The sequence below is a fragment of the Polypterus senegalus genome, chromosome 8 (genome assembly GCF_016835505.1).
Source record: "Polypterus senegalus isolate Bchr_013 chromosome 8, ASM1683550v1, whole genome shotgun sequence".
Lineage (NCBI taxonomy): Eukaryota > Metazoa > Chordata > Cladistia > Polypteriformes > Polypteridae > Polypterus > Polypterus senegalus.
Genome location: NC_053161.1, coordinates 54,462,993 through 54,482,011, shown reverse-complemented (window position 1 = coordinate 54,482,011; position 19,019 = coordinate 54,462,993). Strand labels below are relative to the sequence as shown.

The 19,019-nt window shown below is 40.0% G+C and overlaps 1 protein-coding gene across 4 annotated transcripts in view; it reads left to right on the top strand.

Moving 5' to 3' along the window:
• Positions 1-19,019, top strand: part of gramd4a (GRAM domain containing 4a) — a 323,835-nt gene that overhangs the window by 26,559 nt on the left and 278,257 nt on the right. For 2 of the 4 annotated variants that reach the window (XM_039761078.1, XM_039761077.1), the window contains exon 1: positions 16,723-18,205. The exons of the other annotated variants lie outside the window; for them this stretch is intronic. In XM_039761078.1, the coding sequence (XP_039617012.1) occupies positions 18,177-18,205 (29 nt within the window). In that variant the 5' untranslated portion in view covers positions 16,723-18,176. Of the gene's footprint in view, positions 1-16,722; positions 18,206-19,019 lie in introns of those variants that run through there. 4 annotated transcript variants of the gene reach the window in all.

Below are 19,019 nucleotides of genomic sequence, written 5' to 3'. Positions count from 1 at the left end.
CTTCTGAAATCCGATTACGTAAATATAATCAATAACAACCTCAAAAAGATGTTGTTGTAGAATGTCTCTAAGTAATTCCTGCAGCTTAATCCAGAAGACTCGTACTACAATATCAGGTCTGTGCTCCGGTCTTTGGGTATCCGACAGTGCATGTAAAATTTCTGGCCAAGCAGGATTACATGTGAAAATGATAAATAAATGAGGCTGTCCGAATTTACCTACTATGGCCATGGCATCCTGCTAGTTTTGTTGCATGTATCTTGGACTTCCTGGAAATGTGGATGGTAATATGATAATTTTGCTTACACGTACGTTGTTATTTTCAGCGTTTGTTTGCAGTGCATCTGACAGTCCTTTGTATTGTTCCACGCGCAAATCTTGTTGATCTAATCTGAGATAGTTGAGACGCACGCCCTCTGTTTTAACATACGCATCTACGACGTACTGTTGGAATAGTTCGCCACTGGAGTGCAAAATACTAAATGTATTCCTTGCTAATCTGTACGCGTAAAATTGGCATTGAGTAAGCCTTCTAAGCTTGGCAGTTTTTTTATTGGGAACATGTTATAAATCTTTGTGTCAGCCAATGTCTTTTTTAAGGGAATAAAAGTGGGTAAACCATAGGATTGCAATTCATATTGAGCGTGGAAATCTGTTTACAGGAGTTACCTATGGGACAAATGCAAATATCCCTTTCGGCAGGCGGTTCGCCATGTTCTCCGACGAAAATTGCTGCAACATTGGTGTGATATGTCAGGGCATTGTATTGTCGTAAATCCTGCCTAGGGTTTTCCTCAAAAAGCATTTGTACAGATGCTGTTGGAATGGACTGAGCGATTTCATGCATGTGTTTGTATGATTTAGCAAAGGGTTTGATGGTTCTGAGCATGAAATCTAGCTGGAGAAGTAGATTTTTGCTGCATGTAGAGTTTGCTTTATTTTGTAAGTGTACTGCAAAAGGTTGGCGAGAAATGCCATGTCGGCTGTGTGTGGGCGGGACCGATTTTGAGGTGGAAGCAGGACGATGGTCCTAGCTTCCTAGCTCTGATGGTATGAATCAGGGTTTTGTAGACAAAGGTTTTCCCGGTTCTTGCAGGACCATCTAAGAAGAAGCATGTTTGTCGTGGATGGGAATCGCTGTATGCAGCGTGTAAACGTGTTTGGTGAGGTGTTGGGGGCAGGCACATGAGCAGGCAGTGCGCATGCCTCGAGAGCGAGGGTTAGAGTTGGTGGGCGGGGCTCTGTCATGCGTACCCCATGGTCAGGTGACTTGGTCGATTATATATATAGATTTTGAATGCACATCTCCTCACCCTATCTATTTTCTTAGTATTTGAAACTGCATTTGACTATAAAATTCTAGCACCAACAGCACTGTGCTAACACTCAGTTTATTCTCAGAAGAAAAATTTAATTTAAATTACTGCCACTGTTTTCTGCCTGAAGCATAAGAGTGATACTCACCCCTGATTTACTCAAATTTGTAAAACTGTTTTACAATTAATTATATTCATTCTTTGTCTGGCTTTTGCAGAACAACTACAGTAAGTAGAATATATAAACATAGTTTTTTATGTGCTATATTTAAATTTCACTCTACCCTTCATTTTGTCATTTAGCAAGATGATATTAATTACAAGCCCTGTGTGAATTAAAATGTAGAACAGGAAATTTAAACAAAAGGTTTAACACTAACTTGCCTAGTTAATTGAGATGCCAGTATACAACAGTATCACCAAGAAGCATTTATTCTTGAGAAGAATACTTCATCTTTGCCAGACATCTGAGTAGTGAGCATGTACAGATAAGTATATTTCCTGCAGTGCAAATATTTACCACCAGGACATTTTAACAAGGGCAGCACGGTGGTGTGGTGGGTAGCGCTGCTACCTTGCAGTTAGGAGATCCGGGTTCGCTTCCTGGGTCCTCCCTGCGTGGAGTTTGCATGTTCTCCCCATGTCTGCGTAGGTTTTCTTCAGGTACTCCGGTTTCCTCCCACAGTCCAAAGACATAAAGGTTAGGTGGATTGGTGATGTTAGACTGGCCCCAGTGTGCATGTGTGTTTTCACTCTGTGATGGACTGACTCTTTCCAGAGACTGATCTTGCGTTGTGCTCTTTGTGTGCTGGGAAAGGCTCCATTTTTGTCACAACCCGGCTCAAAATGAGGCAGGTTTAGAAAATGAATGGATGGATGTATAATGGGAATTGAAAGCTCGCCTCTTTTACTCTGTATAAGAACTGTATACTGACAATTTTTCACCAAAACTAGGGTGCAATCAAGAAAAGTAAGTATTTGTTTAAGGAGAGTAACAATAATAAAAAAAATATTTTAGCAAAGTGATTAGGTGATTTATCCGTGAAGCTTGGATACTAACTGACTAATGTGGATGATCTTTACACTGTCACCCAGATGACATCACAAATGCGTGCATCATACTGAATGCTGGGAATGAGTTCCTTGACAAAACAAAATGCCTCAAAATTGTGTCGTTGGAAAATGAAAAGAAAAACTTTTGTTATAAGCAAGATACACCAAAATAGACTTGACATTGAAAACCCTATATTCTTTTTACAGTATAGAATGTTATTAATGCAATAATGAAAGGTCCAAAAAATGCATACATATCATGTATTGCTGTTGTGACTGTTGTGTATTTATTTTCTGTTTTTTATTAACTGTTTATTATTTTTACATTTTATATTTTCTGTTATTGATAATTTGTTATTTGTATTCTGTCTCTTTAAATTTTTTGTGCTTTGTGAGTGGAGCTCCAGGAGGCAGGGCCACCTTGAAGTCACTACTTCTGGGTCCCTGTTCTGGCTTTTCAAGTTGAGCAGAAATAGAAATCCAGCAGTGGAGCATTAGGTTTGCATTTGGAGTTGCTAAGTAATCCTTTTTCTTTGGTTTTACTGTTTTTTTGGGGTTTTTTGCCTTGTTTTTTTGAACATATTTTTGGAATATTGAATTGTTTATTGGGATTTGTTTACTTTTAAATGCTTTTAGACATATCCTTTTTGCCCTTTGGGCCACTGTTTGTTTTTTATTTTGGATTTTGTACTTATTTTGCTATTCTTTAAATAAATCTAAGCTTTTAAAGATACTTTATTTTAAATTGTTCGTACAATATAATAATATTAATAATAAAAGAAGAACAACAAAAATAAGTAAAAGGAGAAGAAAGTTAATTAAAAAATGGGGGGCTACAAAATTGCATGAGCAGCCACGCAATAAAACTTGGTCCTAGGTGTCTAAAGTAAAGGATAGCTACGTGACACTAGAGGGCGCTGTTGCTCCTCAAACCCAATACTGTACACAAACGCCCAAAACATTAGGTAAAAGCACCAAAAGGATCTTTTATTCCTAGTCTTTAAATATAGTGGTGCCATGAAGCACCTTCACCACCATACAAAGACAATAATAACACAATAATACAATTCTCCTCTCCACTACACCTCCCAGCAAGCTCCGTTACACTCCCTCCCAACTCTGGCTCTCTTGCTGGGTCTCCACTAGTCCTTTATATAGTCCTTGACCCGGAAGTGCTTCTGTCCTTCCATCCATGACTTGGGAGTACTTCCAGGTTATATTGGCAACAGAAGTCCCTGTGTCTCTTTGCAGCATCCCCTGGCAGCACCCACGGTACCCAGCAGGGCTGTGAAGCTGAACTCCATCTCCCATAGTGCCCTGAGGGAATCTAGGCCACAACTAAGCTGCAGGGAAGTCGCCATCTAACGTCCTGGGGGTTTCGGCCAGGTTGAGCTGCTGGCCGTCCATCACACTACTTAACATGATTTTGCAGATTGCAGTATATGAGGAAGTTTTTCCAGGTTTAGGTGAGAAGGTCCATGAACACTTTTAATAAGTCAACAGAAGGATTTTAAAGTCAATTATCTGCTGTTGTGTTTTGCCAGAGATGAAATGGCAGGGGAAAAATGTAAGCAAATGGTGACATGACATATCACTTACAACAGTAACTGCTACTATAAAAAAATAAGGTGAGAGTAAAGCCAGAATTGCTGAAAGGGCAGCAAATGTGACCTAAAACAATTCCCAAAATAGAGGCAAGATGATGTCAAAAACATAATGATTAAAAATAATAACCATTCTATGCCTCTCAAAACCCCTAAATTATAACAAAAAGCACATGGGTGATGTGGTCTCATGTTTTCCTTTGGGGTACCTATATATAAAAAATTCTAAGATCTGTCTGTCTCTGATGTAATTACATACTAACTACATAGGTCTTGGACTTGGAAACCTTATGACCTAATATATTCTGGAAATTAAAACAAATATAGGACTGGCAACCTTGGCAAACTGACCCTTTGCTTGTGTGTTTATTATGGGAAAGCAATCATTAAACCAAGTGACATGGTGGAAAGAAAAAGTAGACCAGCAATATCTGTTGAGCGACAAGCAAATTACAGAGGCCAATGATGTGATAGAGAAAGCAATAATAGTAAGCAGAAGAGAAAATTTGTACCATCTGGTGAATGTCAAGTACAGGATACAGAATGTAAGAACAACAAAGATGGAGAAATGAATGCAATTGTCAAATATGTTTTCAACATTCCTAATGAAATGTGAATTTTTAAATGTGTAAACCAGGGGTGCCCAATGTGTCGATCACGATCGACTGGTAGATCGGAAAGGTAGTGCAGGTAGATTGCGTTGCATTCAAAAGACATTTTTTTTAAACGTTAGTCTATCATATATCCTCCCTATGGCATTTGCCACTTGATTGACATACAGGGTAGCCAGTCTGAGATTTATTTTCTTCAAACGTGCGAGCTACTGCAAAACTACGGCTGTAATCTAGTTAGCCTTCCAATTTATATCGACTAAAGAAGGGATTTAAAAAAAATTGTTTGGGGAGGGTATGGGCTGGATATGGAATTGGAAGAGGATTTGTTTCTCACAATGTCACAATCGAAGTGCGTTTGTCTGATCTGTCAATCTATCGTTGCTATTCCAAAGAAGGAAAATGTGGAAAGGCACTTTCGAACTGCTCATAAAAACTACGAAACTGACTTCCTTCTGAAAAGCGATCTGAGAAAGAGAAAGGAGAGGGAACTAAAAGCACATTTTTCACTCGGCTGAATTCAAAAGCTCCTTGACTGCATTATTCGGCTCTACTTATTTATGCGAGTCAGCCTTTTCCCACATGACGATTATTAAATCCAAATACTGTAGTGACCATAAATGTATTGAATTGTTATTGTGCCATAAATGTTATTCAGTTATGCAAGGTACGACAACATACATTTTATGTATAAAGTATACTCAGTTTAGATATATTGTGGAGGATTGCCGGCTTCTGGTTCCGGTCCTCACCCCCAGGCCGCCAGGAGGAGCTCTCCCGACAGCAGGATCGTGCCCAGAGTTCCAGCAGGGCCTTATGGACTATGTAGTGTTTATACACAGCCCTGCTGGATACCTTGAGGGCCACCAGGAGTCGCTGTAGGGGGGCTTGTGGGCTCTTTTGTGCCTTATAACCCGGGAGTACATCACAATCACATGATGGGAAGGAACGACGTGCTCCCGGGTTGAAGAAAAGGACTGTTTACCCTGACCCAGAAGGAATAAGGAACTTTGGACTGATTGGGCAGGAACACCTCCGGGTCAGGGGCTATAAAAGGACTAAGGGCCAGTCCAGACACTGAGCTCAGCTGAGAGGTTGAGGGGCATAGTGTCTGGGCGAGGAGGAGAGATTATTATTATTGTGGTTGTGTAATTTATGAGTAGAGTGGAAGGTGCTTGGTGCACTGTGCTAAAGAAAAATAAAGAGTTTGGGACTTTTACCTGATGTCTGGCGTGGTACCTGAGGGTTCAAGGGAGTAATAGCGCCCCCTACTGCCACAATTTATATATATATATAATTTTTAATGTAGGTAGATCATTTCGACCTGGTCATTTTAAAAGTAGCTCGCAAGCCAAAAAAGTGTGGGCATCCCTGGTGTAAACAATTGCCAAAGAATTTGCTATTCTTTATATCTAGCTTTTTGTTGTGTAACCTGCGGTGGGCTGGTGCCCTGCCCGGGGTTTGTTTCCTGCCTTGTGCCCTGTGTTGGCTGGGATTGGCTCCAGCAGACCCCCGTGACCCTGTAGTTAGGATATAGCTGGTTGGATAATGGAAGGATGGATGGATGTTGTGAAACTCAACCCGGTTCCCTAATGTGAAAGGCTCCTTACTTTACTATCATTAGTACTTGAAGATAAAATCATTGTCATCCTGTTTCCTAAGAACAATAACTGCTTTGACAATAGCAAGTGCATCATGTGCAAACTGTTGGACGGCAAAGAATAGACAAACTTCAGTACAGTTAATATTTCTTCTGAAGGCAGAAACAATCAACTTGACTTCCCCTATGAATTCATTAACTCCTTGATGCCATCAGGACTGCTTCTTTACTTTCTAAAACAGTGAACAATCTCCATGGTTCTTAAAAACGTTAGCGTTGATAATGAAATCGTCAATAGCAACAGATGGATGGTAATTGAAGTTAAGGTCATCATAAGAGCTTTCATTGGTAAAAATATACAGTATATATTTTTTACCTGATATGGATCTGTCTTCTGAGGACTAAACAATGCCTTTTGAAATTAAAAAAAGGCAATTTCCCATTTGGCCAGCATTTTTAATGATGATTAATAAAGTTCAAGGACAAACATTCAACAAAGTTGGACTTGTGTTTGGATCCCATGGACAACTCTTCGTAGTGATTTCAAGAGTCTGTAGATATGATGACAATAAAGTATTGATAAAAGGTGTTTCTTCAAGGAAAGGACAATGAGCATTTTTACATAATTTATGTGATATATAAGGACATTTTGTAAAAATGTTTCAGCGTTGTTTTTCTTTGGCCTGCATACTTGTAGTTCTACTACTTTATATGTTTTGCTTTTCATTTTTTTGTGTGATGTCAAGTTCATGTATTACTTCATGCTTGTATTTTTCATGTATTTGTTTCTCAATGAAACAGTTCTTTCATTTTTAACTTCCACTGTCTCTCAAGCACATTTTCAGATTGTCGCCACCAAAATGCATTACATTATAACTTCTAGAGCAACTGAGAAAAATAACTATACTATTTAGAAAACATATGAAGTTCCAGTAGCTCCTTATTTGTAACTATGTTTTTATTTACCTTTTATTTTAGGACTGCAGGTCCATGAGTTTCACTAGTATATATTTTAATCTTTAATAGTGTCTTAGCAGAAAACATTGTGATACTTTGCATATGAAGGTGTAACCTTGTCAGCACAGGACTGTCACCTAACTGTATGATGTGTGGTGATGCTTTTCAAATACGTCAGTGATGAAGTACAAATATATGAGAATCAAGTGAGGGGCAGGAGTGAAACCTGGAGCTCAGCAGAAGACTGCAGTTGTGATAGGGATGACTAGGTCAGCTCTTATAAGGTAGGAAATATGTTGGACTTGGCTATGGTAATGGAGTGCCAATATGAAGGGCAATGCTCCTATTGGAGATGAAATGTAATGAAATATGCTTCATCCAACCTTCTGTCTTCTCTGAAGCAGAAGTTTAAACTGATCAAGCCTGTAAATGATTTATAATTTGTATTGGCACATAGATAGGTGTGGGTGTATTGGGTGTCTGATCATGTGGCCAAGGGGAAGGTAGAGAAAGACCAAAAAGCCTGGTAGGATTCATTGTGTATCTGCATAGGAAGTGTATTGAAATTCTACTAGAGAGCCATATTTAGTCCCTTCGGGGACAGAACTGAGACCAATTACAAACTGGCAACGGTGCTCTTGACACACTCTGGTAGTTTGAAATAATCTGTTCTATCAAAGATGACAGTCATGTCCTGGTGGATTAAAAGACACAACATTGGCAGCCATCCTTAAAGCATTTGTGATATCAATAAGTGCTCCCTTCTTCTTTCGGCTTCCCGTTAGGAGTCGCCACAGCAGATCATCTTCTTCCATATCTTTCTGTCCTCTGCATCTTGTTCTGTTACACCCATCACCTACATGTCCTCTCTCACCATATTAATAAACCTTCGCTTAGGCCTTCCTCTTTTCCTCTTCCTTGGCAGCTCTATCCTCAGCATCCTTCTCCCAATATACCCAGCATCTCTCCTCTGTACATGTCCAAACCAACGCAATCTCACCTCTCTGACTTTGTCTCCCAACCATCCAACTTGAGCTGACCCTCTAATGTACTCATTTCTAATCCTGTCCATCCTCATCTAAACTTCAGCTAGAATTTTTCACTGGGATTGCAGAATTTGAGATAATTTTGCAGTTTTTGACTACCACCCTTTCCAGAATCTTGGAGACAAAGGGAAAGGTTTTAAACAGGTCTTGAACTGGCTAGGATTTCACAAATTCTGAAAGGTCACACACACAGTTATAATTATACTTTAAATGCAATTATTGCTCATAGTGCATCTGAATGTAACTATTACTCCTGCTAATGAAACAATTTTTCAATCATCAGTTGATAGTCTATGATTTCCTCCTTCCCTTGCCGTGAAATTCTCATTTTAGAACTAAAAGTAGGAAACACTTAAACAATAATGGTATTTCAATATTTATTAACTTACATAAAAAATTCAAATCTGAGCTTAGAAACTCATAATAATATAACAGTCAAAAATCTACTACTCATATCTGAAATGAGCTTTAAATAGACCTGCTTTTCTCAATACAAAGATAATGAAAGAGGAAAGGATTAATCATGAGTTCATGAGAACACACAGTGTCTTCAATTGGAAAGCTTTAAATTAGAGAGTAAAAGTAGATTAATAAATGGGTAAGTTTATCAGGCCCGTGTCTACTGAAAGTATTACAGTTTATAAAAAAAAACTCTCAACAACACACTTTTCTGATTATTCCAGATTAATAAATGAAAATATTAACTGTCAAACTTATTTGCAAAAATAGCTATAAAATCTGAAATGACTAATACTGTATAATTCCGCTTAACCTTAGTAACAGTTGCTTTAGGAATATATTTCATAATATATACTGTGGAACGAGCCCCGGACACAGACAGACGGACAACGTTTAGTCACCCAACACACACATATTTATTTACAATATTTACACTTTAGATTCGTGCACAACCCAGTGCCTCTGCACCGATCCTCAAAAGTCCAGGCCTCTCTCTCCAGTGCCTTTCTTCAGGCCGCCTCCACTCCTCTCTCGCAAGATTCCCGTCCACTTCCACCTGACTCCAGTCATCGAATGAAGGGAGGCGGCCCCTTTTATACAAGTCCGGATGGGCTCCAGGTGCTTCCCGATACTCCTCCGTGGACACTCCCCTGTGTGGCGGAAGTGCCGGCTGCGCACCCGGAAGCCCTCCAGGTTTCCCCAGTCTTCTTCCCCTCAGCACTTCCTGGTGTGGCGGAAGTGCTGAGGTCCAGGGCTCTCCAGGCACTGGGGTGCCCCCAGGAGGTGACCACGGGCCCCTACAGGGTTCGGCTTCCAAGCTCTGCACCCGTGGTCCCCAGTGCAATCAGGGCAGTCGCCCCCTCATGGTCTGGAGGAGGTGCAAGCCCTCCTCCAGTCCTCCTGGGCATCCTGGCTGGGAACCACCCCCAGCCGTGTGCCACAATACGATGACATAAGACGGTTTGAGCAACAGGCTTCAATATCTCGTATCCCATCTTGTCAACCTTACACTCACTTTACTAAATTTAAACTGCTGAAAGAAAAGGTGTTTTTATTTTATAAAACACACTACTTGTCACTTGGCCTGAATGTAACTTTTCTATTAGAAAACTCAGTAGTTGTACAATTCATTTTAGGAATACTTAATTGACCATTATAAACTGGCATTGGTCCAGAGTCTATTATTAGACGGTAGTAATAGGAATATAAATTACACATGAATACTGTTACTAGCTATTAATTAATATCTGTTTTTTTTTTTTTTTCTTTCTAATGTTAATGTTAATCTAGGGCGGCACGGTGGCGCAGTGGGTAGCGCTGCTGCCTCACAGTTAGGAGACCTGGTTTGCTTCCCGGGTCCTCCCTGCGTGGAGTTTGCATGTTCTCCCCGTGTCTGCGTGGGTTTCCTCCCACAATCCAAAGACATGCAGGTTAGTTGGATTGCCAATTCTAAATTGGCCCTGGTGTGTGGGTGTGTTTGTGTGTGTCCTGCGGTGGGTTTGCACCCTGCCCGGGATTGGTTCCTGCCTTGTGCCCTGTGTTGGCTGGGATTGGCTCCAGCAGAACCCTGTGACCCTGTGTTCGGATTCAGCAGGTTGGAAAATGGATGGATGGATGTTTATCTAAAAACTTTCTGTCTGGCTTTTGCCATAGTCACAGTAAGAAACAGATTTAAGTTCTTGATGTAAAAGACATTCTAATCTTTTCCAGTTCAGGAAATGCCACTGGTATTATACTTTTAGATGCAAATTCTGCTTTATTGTAGCATTCTATAGGCTTGAGAGTTTAGTTTGCCTATTAGACAGTGATTTTGGTTAGTTTTCTTCACACAAAACAAATTATTTTCAATATGTGGAGATGTCTGAAGAGCGTACAGTATTTCACCTTTCATCTTAAGTACCACCAAAGTTCTTTTCCTCTCACCTCCCATCTATCTCCATCACAACTCAGTGAGCCTTTTCCCAAACTCTTCTGGGTCACTGGATACATTCCTAAAGGTCCTCTGTCTTACAGAGTGCAATGTGAGGCATTCTGCCATTTCTCCTAGTGTCCAAGCACCATTCTCTCTCTCTCTCTCTTTCTCTTTAAGACTGGTGTCCCTGCAGATTTCACTTTGCATCATGCACGGTGCCACCTCATCTGACACTGGCACACTTGTATCATTTAGTTTCAGCATGGTTCTGTCTTGTAATCTTTTTAGTTAGCCAATAAAAGGTTTAACTTTGCTTGACTTCTTATTGCATGTTTTTGATAGAAATTGATGCCATTTATTATCGAGATAAGGGGAGGCTTTGGAGACGTACTGACGTCATCTTTGCAAACAAGAGAGAAGCTGCAAATTACTTGTTGCTTGTTATGTGTACAGGTATCCCTTGATTATCACGATTAGTTAATCCATTTATATTGCTGCATTATGCAAAACTGCGCTAATTAAATATAAAAACTAATGGGAAAAAATATAATTGATCCATCATTTAAAATGTAGATAATCTACATGGAAAAAGTACTTGTATTTATGTGTATAAAATAAAAGTCAAAATGCAAACAAAATCTTTATTAATTAAACCTAACATCATGTTTTACAAAATAATTTATGGAGGTTCGTTTGGACTGTTTGTTCTTTCTTCTGGCTCTCGTAGATCCATCTGTAACAAGCAATTTGACTTTCTAAGTTGCGGCAGATGAGCACACTTCTGCCAACATCAGGATCCATTTCAGTAATTTGATGTTTAAGGGTTTCAAACGTAGACAACATTGCATCAAATTGTTTCAATGTTAAGAGATCTTCCATTTCATTCATAATCGGAGTTCTATTATGCAAAGATTGCATGCTTGCAGTCCTTGGTTGCGGTAGGTATCTACCTTTGCTAAAATTGTCCTGATGGTCGATTCATTGAAGCCGAGTTCCGTGCTAGTGTTTGCTTTTGTTTCGCTACAATCATATCTTTTAATTATCTCAAGTTTCACATCTAAAGTAATAAGCTTTCTTCTCTTCTTCTCACTTTCCAATGAGGACTCACGCTTTTGCTTGTTCATGTTTGGAAAGGGCAAGCGCTTAAAAAAAGGATAAAAAAGTGAACAACTGGTGAAGATATGCAATGAAAACGTCCACTCTCTATGGTGACTGTTGGCAACTGAATTGGTGACTCATGACTCCATGAAAGTTCAAATGCCCATTATAGCCGCTGAGCTGGGCGTAGGGGGACGGTGACATCTGCACGATTCAATCACAACCTGTTGTTTCCACTTTCACGCAATTTTCAAAAACCGCACTAATCAAATTTATAGCTGCAGTATTCAAGGGGCTTTTCACATTCAAAACCTGCGCTTAATAAAACCGTGTTAAACAAGGGATACCTGTACTTGTTAATTGTATTCAAACTAGTGTCAGCAAGGTAGGGCAGTAAGCAGCAGTAGCTAACACCGGTGTCTCTGTAAGTAAATAACTAGCGTTGTAGCGATGAATAGTTATAAATAAAAGAAACAGTGATTCCTTTCAAAGTCGTACAGAGAAGGGTTCAGCAGTATGTATGCTTAGGCACAATCAGCTTTAGGGGCAGACAGGACAGTAAGAAATTAAGTAGCAGCAGATATTCACTAAACATGTTTTTTTTGATTGAACAATTCTTAGCGGTCAGGAAAGTAGAGTGGTTAAGAAAGCAACAGCATAGGGGTTTAATTAATATGAAGGAGTACAAATTATGAGAGCAGAGAGCTTTTAAATAAAGCATAAAGTTAGGAGGACAGGCAAAAGCAAAGTTAACCTCCTAATATAGGAGAACAAACATCAGGCAGTCAAGAAGGAGAAGATTACAGGAGCTAAAGGGGCCAGAAGGTATAAAATAACCATCGTAGTTCTTTAATTTCTTTGGATTAAATTTTGTTTAGTTTTACCATTTAATGCAAATCTTTTACTTTAATAAAATAAAAATAAAAACACAAGTTAAGGAGGTCTTAGTAATCCTATCTCAAATTTTAATAATGAGGCCAGTGCAATGCAAGTACTGTTGGATGCTGGACATTTTAGAGGATGGCTGAGAGGAGCCAGTCTTCGATACAGTTGCAGGAGATGCCAACTGATCCAGCATCTCAAGCTCAGGGTCACTGAACTGGAGGAGTTGGTTGGCCTGCATTGTAGCTGAGAATTGGTTGACCTGACCCAGGTGTCTTTTAGAGTGACAATGTGTGCACTCCTAAGGTGGTGTTGGAGGAGATTCCAGACCAGACAGGTAGAGATAGTTGGGTCAGGCGCAAGATAAAGGGCACACAAAATTGAAGTGTAAAACCATTTTCAAGTCCTTGTGGAGCTGGATGATGTCTCTGAAGATTCGGAGGTGGTAGGCAGGAATGAGGAGCCCCAATGGGCCACCTCAAAAATAGAACAGATTAAATAGGCTAAAATCAAACAAATCTCCCGGAAAAGATAATAGTTCTAGTTCCTAGAAAGAGAGATCTAGTGATATTTGTAGACTCACTCATTAGGGGGATTGAAGCATAGGTTTGCTTCAGAGACAGAGAGTCTCACATGGTGTGTTGCCTTCCGGGCTCACAGTTGGGAGACCTCCCCAGAAGGGTGGATAGGCTCTTGGCCAGAGCAGGCCTGGATACAGTTGTCATTGTCCATGCTGGAACAAATGACATATGTAAGAAGAGTGTGTCAGTACAGCGAACCAAATTTAAAGAATTAGGTACCAGGCAGAGGAGCAGAACTGACAAGGTAGTCTTCTCTGAAGTTCTGCCTGTGTCACGTGCCAGTACAGATAAGGCTTAGGAAATTAGAAGGCTTAATACATGGCTCAAATCTTATTGAAAGGTAGATGGGTATAGGTTTATGGGGCATTGGGACTCCTTTTAGAACAGATGGGACCTGTTCCATGATGGGATACATCTAAAAATGGAGGGGCGCTAATGTGTTGAAGAGGCATATGAGTAGGTTAGTTGAGGATTGTTTAAACTAGGGTATTGGAAGTAGGGAGTTCAGGACAGGGCAATTTTAGAACTGTACATGGAGGAACAAATAATAATGTAAAAATAAAAATGCAGAGTCATGTAAATTCTAACCCAATGTTTAAATGTAAAAGTAAAATTAGAAACACGTTAAAAATAGCTTGTCTGAGTACTAGATGTATCAAAAATAAAACAAGTGAGTTGGAGTTGAATGTAGAGGAGCATAATTATGATAATATATTAATAACAGAGGGATACATATATTTTAGGAAGGACAGATAAAACAGAAAAGGAGGTGGGGTTGCTGTTTGTGTCAAGCAGAATTTAAACGCAAGTCTTATTCAATTGGACAATGAGCCCCATCTTAGTGAGGACTTGTGACTTCGCCTGGAAAGCATTAGCATAAGCATAAGTTTACAGGGGGATATTATACTTTATCCAAATATTAACTGGGATAACCTTGCAAATACTGGGGAACAAGAGCAGGAGTTTTTATAATTAATCAGAGACTGTTTTTTAACACAGTATGTTAAAACACCAATGTGGAGTGAAGCCTGTGTGGACTTAGTATTCTGTAATAATCAGGCTAGAATTGAGGGTGTAGAGGTGATTGAACCACTGAGGTCAAATGATCATAATACAATACAGTTCTCAGTGTTTTGGAAGAGTGTGGATGCAAAGACTTAACTTTGGTAGAGCAAACTTTGAACAGATACGGCAATGTCTAATGAAGAGAGACTGGAATAAGCTCCTTAGTGTGAAGATAGTCAAGGAGAAGTGGAACAGGTTTAAAAAAGTTTTACATATAATGCAGGACAGGTACATACCTAAACTTGAAATTAATAGGAAATTAAAAAAAACTCTGCAGTGGGATAAAAAAGAAGGTGCAAAGAAAAAAAATAGTTATATAAGGTGTATAAGATGAATAACTCCAATGTGAATTGTAGGGCGTATGAAAACATGAGGGCAACCATTATAAAGGATATTAGGGAGGCTAAAAGGCAATTAGAGAGAAAAATAGCAGATAAGGTGAAAAACTACCCAAAGAGATTCTCAGTATTTAGTAGTAAAAATCAGTTAAGAAGGATGTGAAGTGCATCAAGAATAGCAAAGGGGAATTAAAAAATACAGACATTGAAATAACAGATGCCCTAAATTTGCATTTTTATGAGCTATTCATGAGTGAGGAAGTGGAGAACCTCCCAGTGGTAAATCGGACTACTAAGGGGATACTGAGTGATTTGGAAATTGTACGGGGAGAAGTACTGCTTAGGTTAAAGAGGCTGAAATCAAACAAATCTCCAGGACCAGATAATATTTACCCTTGAGTTTTTAAGGAGGTTAACAAGTGCATATATAAATGCTTCACACGTATTTTTGGGAATCACTGGGCACTGGGGAAATTCTGAAGAACTGGAACATGGCAAATATTATCCTGTTACGTAAAATGGGTGATTGGAAAGATTCAAGCAACTATAGGCCAGTAAGCTTAATGTGCATCACAGGAAAAATAATGGAAAGAATTATTAAGGATAAGCTTGAGCAGCACATGGCAAGAACAGGAGTTTTACTGAACAGTCATCATGGATTCAGAAGAGGGAGATCATGTTTTACTAACCTCCTGGAATTTTATGAGGAATCAACAAAAAGGGTATGATCAAAATGTAGCATATATTATTTATCCGGACTTTCAGAAAACATTTAATAAGGTGCCACATGAAAGGTTGGACATCATACTAGAAGAAGTGGGAGTTCAGGGTGATGCTTTTAGATGGGTACAGAATTGGTTCAGACACAGGAAGCAGAGGGTTATGGTGTGATGAATCCTATCAGAATTGGCTGATGTTAAGTGTGGTGTCCCACAGGGGTCAGTGCTAGGGCCACTGCTATTTTTAATATATATATAAATGATTTGGATAGAAGTTTAAGTAACAAGCTGGTTACGTTTGCAGATGATACCAATATAGGTGGATTGGCAGATAATTTGGAATCCATTAAATCATTACAGAGGGACTTAGATTTGTGGCAGATCAAATTTAATGTCAGTACATGTAATGTATTATATGTAAGTAAGTAATTACATGTAATTAAGTAGATGGGACTGACAGGCTTGTTGGGCTGAATGGCCTGTTCTTGTCTAGATTATTCTAAATTGATTTACAAATATAGCCAATGCATTACTAGTGGGTATAATGGCTATTACTGCTTGAAATGATTGATTTCTGTTTATTATTCACATACTGTATAGTTTCAAAGCCCTATTTTCAGCAGCAATTCCTTCAGTGTCCTAATGGTAAACTCCCTTAGCTTATCCGTAATTAGTTATTTGTTAATGCTAATTGATTATTAGGGAAATGTTTCTAATTGCATTAGCATCTCTGAAACCTGTCACTCTGTTCATTTGGGTTGCCAGGTACTGGCACTCTAAAAGTTAATTTCTGGGTTAAAAAATGGCCAAAATTAAAAAAGCTTCCTCAAGAAACATGCCAGTCTAGTGTTTCTTTTCAGGATGAAGGCTATTCCATGTGACACACTGCCAAGAAACTGATGATTTTATACAAAGGTGTCTATTACTGTCTTGAGAGAAGAGGGCAAACTGAATCTGATAAGATGAGAAAAAGAAGGGAAAGGGCAAGATGGGCAACTGCATATGAGAATAAGAACATCAGAATCTGTTGTTTGAGGAACAAACACAATGCAGGTCTTCATTTGGCTTTTTTTCTGAAATACATAACCAAAAACCATTGTCATCTGCAGCTGAGAAAAGACAGCTCTGGGATGCTCAGTGTAACACATTTTTCCAGCCATCTTCTGTCTAATGTATGTGTTGTTTTGCGCATATTAACCTTTTCGTTTTTCACAAATTTTCTTTTTTTTTTTTTTTAAAATTCTGCCTCTAAGACCAGCATCTCTGAGTGGTTTTTTCTCTGTATATATCTGTCTTCCATATATTGCCTTTTTATTTTGCAAAAACAGAAAGCCTACCAAAATGTTATGCTCTTCATTTTCAGCCTCAAAACAAATTCAGACCAATTTTCAGTGCATCACACTAATCCACAGTAAGCAAAAGACCAACTGAAAATGTTATATATGGCTCATTTGGTAAGGATTGGTAATCACCTATTTGAGAATTTTAAAGGGGGTGCAAGGGATATAATACTAAATGACCAGAAACTAATAGAAATGGAAAATGTATTGAAGCCAGTCTGGTGTACAGTTCCTATCAAAAGGATTTTCTCAATAACATTTATTATTTATGTGTATTCATTGCATGAGGAATGATGATACTGTACTTGTCAAAAAATAAAATGTTCCAAGTGTTAAGCTAAATTCGTCCAGTAGTTGGCAGTAATAAAACTCGGAAGGTGTTCTAATCTGCCAGTTCTAAGAAACAAAAGAAGCGAGATTAATGCACATCTTTAAGGGGATATGATTATTTCGCAGTGACATATGCGGATCGACGACAAAATAAACATTGTTACACGGCTTTAACATTTTGAACGACGCAGTAATGTTTGGAGAAGTGGGGGGCACAATGTTAAAAACCGGCACTAAATGTTTTGGAAGATTTTTATTCTGGATTGATTTCACTAAATATGTTACGCGTATTTGCTTACTTGATTGAAAGTTCCGCGCATTTATTTCATCGTTGGCCCCTCTTTAAAGAGCGCTCTTTAGCACTGGGTACTCCCTCTTTGTCTTTTCCGTTCCTCAGAGTAGAGAACTCCTTATAAATAAACAGAAGAAGCCACATGATCAGTCAAGTGCAGCCTCAACAGCTCCAACCTGAGGCTTGAAAAGGAAGCATTTGTCCCAGCCTGTTTATATCGGTGGGGAGATTTGACACTGGACCTCTATTTGTCCTCTTTGTTATTCCACGTTTCCTCAATTTGACTATTTCGGTTTATTTTCATAGGTCAGCTGTTCCTACCAGTTGCATATTACAAGGAATTATATTTTTTGTTCTCGTTCCATTCGATCAAATAAAAAGATGAGGACTTTTCCACAAAAGGATAATAATTAAACAAGCTTTACTGCGGGGAATAAACGAGCGACATGAAGAATACAGGAAGAAGTCTTTCGGATTGCCGTGGATAATTGTGACACCGGGGCGCCCGTGATTGCCAGTCAATGGCTTAAGCTGAGCATTCGCCACCGCCGTCATCGTCGTTTTCTTCCTCGTCCCCTCGGCCTGCGTGTGGATGTGGCGCTCCTTCGTTCACGCAGAGAACTGGAAGCAGCAGCGGTGAGCAGCACGGGCGGACGAGCGCCTCGTGAGCGGCTCCTTTAAGAGTGTCATCGCTCACATTGACGAAATTGTCTGCTCTGTTTTCTGCTGCTGCTCGAGTGGAAGTCGAGACTAGCAAGCGAGACAACCTTTACACGAGGGTGCTGGCATCCGGACAGGACAACTTGTGCGCGCTACGCCCAGAAGTTTTTTTTTTTGCCTACAACAGAACGGAGCTCTTCCACATCGAACCCGATGTTTTGGCTTCCTTGTAGAGCGAGTGAAAGCGCCGCGAGCCTCTCTCGGCAGGTGTGGGGATAAGAAGCTCTGAGGCTCAAGCACGACCTCCGCGTTCATGAAACTTTGCCCCAATATTAGTGCTGGGTAAGAGACTTTTGTTTTGTTTACTACATATTGTAAATCCCGGAGTGTCCATTCGGAAGACGCGCCAAGTACAACACAAGGGCACGTCTCGTAGGCTTCAACGCACTGGCTCACGCTTCACCATGTCTCCGGCTGCGGTGACATGATCGAGTCCGTTGTGTGGAAGTCGCTGGTCCCAAGCGGCCGTCTCCGGGAGCGCTCCGCGGCCACTCGTACTGTAGCGCTCCTTTGTTAGTTTGTCGCCTTTCGAGTTGGACATAATGGTTTCCTTCTTGTCGGCAGTATTTGTTTATCTTTAACGAGAGCGCGCTTGCGTTTTGTAGCGATGAACTCGGGGTTACTTTACATGGCTAGGGGTGTGTCTGTCATCGGGAGATGGGAGTTGATTTTCAGCCGGTAAGGCGAGAAGTTTGCGCGCGTTGTTTCTAGGCCACGGGGCGCACGTCTACTTGATGCCTACCTGCGTTATCTCCCAAATAAATGAATCCACTCGAAGTAAAAGTGACGGCCTGTGTCTGCAAATTAATGTACAGGAAGAGGCATTCATCTTGTCGGTTAATCGGTATTAATAAAGTGCGTAATGTTTTATACATACAGAGAATGTACAACTGTGATGGGGGCGCACGACAGGTGCGTCTCCGAGTTCTGCTTGCCATCCATTTTCTGTACCATCCCGCCTGTCCTCTCTGGACGGGACTCGAGTCCGTTGTCAACACGGGTACAACGCGAGCGAGCATTGGAGCGATCCGGCAAAAACAAAATCGCGTTCTTTACGAAAAGTCATAGGAGATGGTGTTTACGTAATTTGTTGTAT